The sequence below is a fragment of the Montipora capricornis genome, chromosome 4, assembly GCF_036669925.1.
Source record: "Montipora capricornis isolate CH-2021 chromosome 4, ASM3666992v2, whole genome shotgun sequence".
NCBI classification, from domain to species: domain Eukaryota; kingdom Metazoa; phylum Cnidaria; class Anthozoa; order Scleractinia; family Acroporidae; genus Montipora; species Montipora capricornis.
The window spans coordinates 10509547-10512046 of record NC_090886.1 but is presented as its reverse complement, the minus strand read 5'-3'; the positions used below and the strand labels follow the sequence as shown (position 1 = coordinate 10512046).

The 2500-nt window shown below is 39.9% G+C and overlaps 2 protein-coding genes across 2 annotated transcripts in view; both read left to right on the top strand.

Moving 5' to 3' along the window:
* Positions 1–2500, top strand: part of LOC138046081 (matrilin-3-like) — a 131656-nt gene that overhangs the window by 49312 nt on the left and 79844 nt on the right. The gene's annotated exons all lie outside the window — the stretch shown is intronic.
* LOC138044716 (adhesion G protein-coupled receptor L4-like) overlaps positions 1–2500 on the top strand; it is a 41513-nt gene that overhangs the window by 35155 nt on the left and 3858 nt on the right. The window contains exons 14-16 of the mRNA XM_068891151.1: positions 184–320; positions 1078–1332; positions 2420–2500. The exon at positions 2420–2500 is cut by the window's right edge and continues 40 nt beyond it. Of these exons, the coding sequence (XP_068747252.1) occupies positions 184–320; positions 1078–1332; positions 2420–2500 (473 nt within the window). The remainder of the gene's footprint in view (positions 1–183; positions 321–1077; positions 1333–2419) is intronic.

Sequence of the window (2500 nt, the reverse complement as noted above, 5' to 3'; positions counted from 1 at the left end):
GCTTCCATATGATGGTCCGTGCTAATCAGAAATATCTAAGTACTGTCAGTGCTTGATAACTGTTCCTTACTCAGTAGCCGGAAAAAGCAATCCATTGATTTTTTGCAAACAACAAAACCTTCAATTGCCGCTTCTGTGATTCTAAATCACTATAACACGATGATTTCCCTTCTTTTAAAACAGGTTTTCCAGCCATCATCGTCGCCATCTCGTTAGCCACTACACAAGCTGTGGGGTATGGTAACGCGCACGCGTGCTGGCTTGATGTTTCCAGCGGACTAATATGGGCTTTTATTGCACCTGCAATAACCGTCATTTTGGTCAGTAAAAATTCCTTACGATATGAATCTAAGAATACATATGGAACGCTCACAGCTAGCCTCCTCTTTCTTATAAACGGAAGCGTGGTTCTCACAAGAGACGCAAGCGATAAGTACAAGAACGCGCATGCGCTAGTGAGGAAGCCGCCGACACTCATAAGAACGCTAATTGTGGTTATTCTTATGCTTATCATATGCTTATTCTTATGATGGTGTTGTTTTAAGTGAGCACATGAGCGTAAGACTGTGAGCCAATCGATTAAATGAGTGTTGGGACGAGAGGGAATGGTCGCAAATTACGTTCTGCGCATTCGTATGATCCTGTGCCTATGTTGGGGGTGTCCCCAACATAGCACGAAGTTTCTTATGCTTATCCTTGGATCGCCAATGAAGACTAGGCTTAGATGGTTGCGTTCATACAGTCTTTCGTTTATTCATTCATTCAGTCTGTCAATCAGTAAATCATTGATTCTTTGATGATTTCATTTCGTTCGTTCCTTCAGTTCATTCTGTCATAAATTCATTTTACTCGTTCAGTCAGTTATTCATTTTTTCATAAGTTCATTCAGGAATTTGTTGATTCGTTGATTGAGGAATTCGCTGATTGATTGATTGATTGATTCATTGGATCATAGTGTATTCCCCCCTCCTCAAATTTTGTAGAAACTAGATGTAGCTCAAAGTTCGAAGACTTTGCCATCCCATATAAGATCTAAAGGCCACACTTTTAATAGATTGTGAACTGTCCCTTTCACAGGTAAATATCGTGGTATTCATCTTAGTTATTCGTCAAATGATGGGCACGAGACACCTTCAAAACAAGACACAAATAGAGAAAGTCAAAGTTGGTGTCAAGGCCTCTGCGGTCATTCTTCCTTTGCTTGGAATCACGTGGCTGTTCGGACTCCTTGCCTTCAATTCAGCTACTATCGCTTTCAAGTACATTTTTGCCATCGCCAATTCTCTACAGGGGCTTATGATTTTTATTTTCCATTGTTTGCTAAATAAAAAGGTAAGAAACCAAATTCTGCTGCTTATTTATTGTAAATATTGGTCGAATATTGTTTTCTGTTTTGTCTGTAGCAATCTGTGCTTTGGGAGTTAAAATGATAATGTGCTGGCATACGTATCGTTTAGTGCTTAAACTCGGCAGATTCTCACGATTGACTATTTTTCGCGGCCTCGCGGAGCGTATATGTATATATATTTTTTACCAAAATGTTCCCGCATACTGGAGAAAGTGTCTGTGTCTGGCAGTGCGTTTTTCGTAGCTTATTTCTCGCGTTTGCGGCGGACTTTACCTCCTGTGGTGTCCGAAGCTGTAAATAGAGAGTCAAACTATTGGAAGAGATGCAGACCTCTTTCTTCTTCAGGAGCCCTAATTCACTTGGAGCTTCCTGGTTTTCTTTTAAACGTATTGATTCTCCTTATTGACTGGCAAATTTAAAAGTACGGAAGAAATTGAATACAAAATAAGCGCGATCATCATTGATGTTCCGCAATGCAGATAAACTCTCGAGCCCCTTATAGCGATGTTTCTCGTGACCTCATCCACTGTTGTTAATATGCCAACCAGAACCTAATTGGCTGTTGAAACAATAGGGCCGTATATACGAGAGAAAATAAGCCGCGGCTTACTCTGGCCGCGGCGTACATAATACGCGGAAGGAACTATTTATACGAATGTAAACTCCGAGGCCAGGATAAGCCGCGGCTTGCGAAAGCCGTGAACGTAGATTTTGTACCATTTTTATACGGGGTGTTAGCGTCTTATGTAAGCCACGGCTTATTTTCTCTCGTATAAACGGCCCTAATGACTTCTTTTATTCCGTGGTTGGCAAATTTGAATACCAAAAAAAAAAAAATTGTCACGTCAATGTTTGTAAACAAGAAATATCGCTATATGTCGGAGACACTTAGAAGGACTAGTTTCAGTTCATTGTTCTTGGTTTTATATTCTTCTGTAGATGGATATTTGCCTTTGCTCAAAACTTTTTGCTGCTGCTTTTTGCTTTTCTGACTATTAATAAATGAATTTATTTAATAATTCTGTTCTTTCCTTATTTATTTGTTTACTTATTGATTTTATGACTTGACAGATAAAGGATGCAATAAAACGGATGCGCGAGAAAAGAAGTCCTGCCGCTGTACCGTCAAATCCAATGACCAAAGCCTCTCCA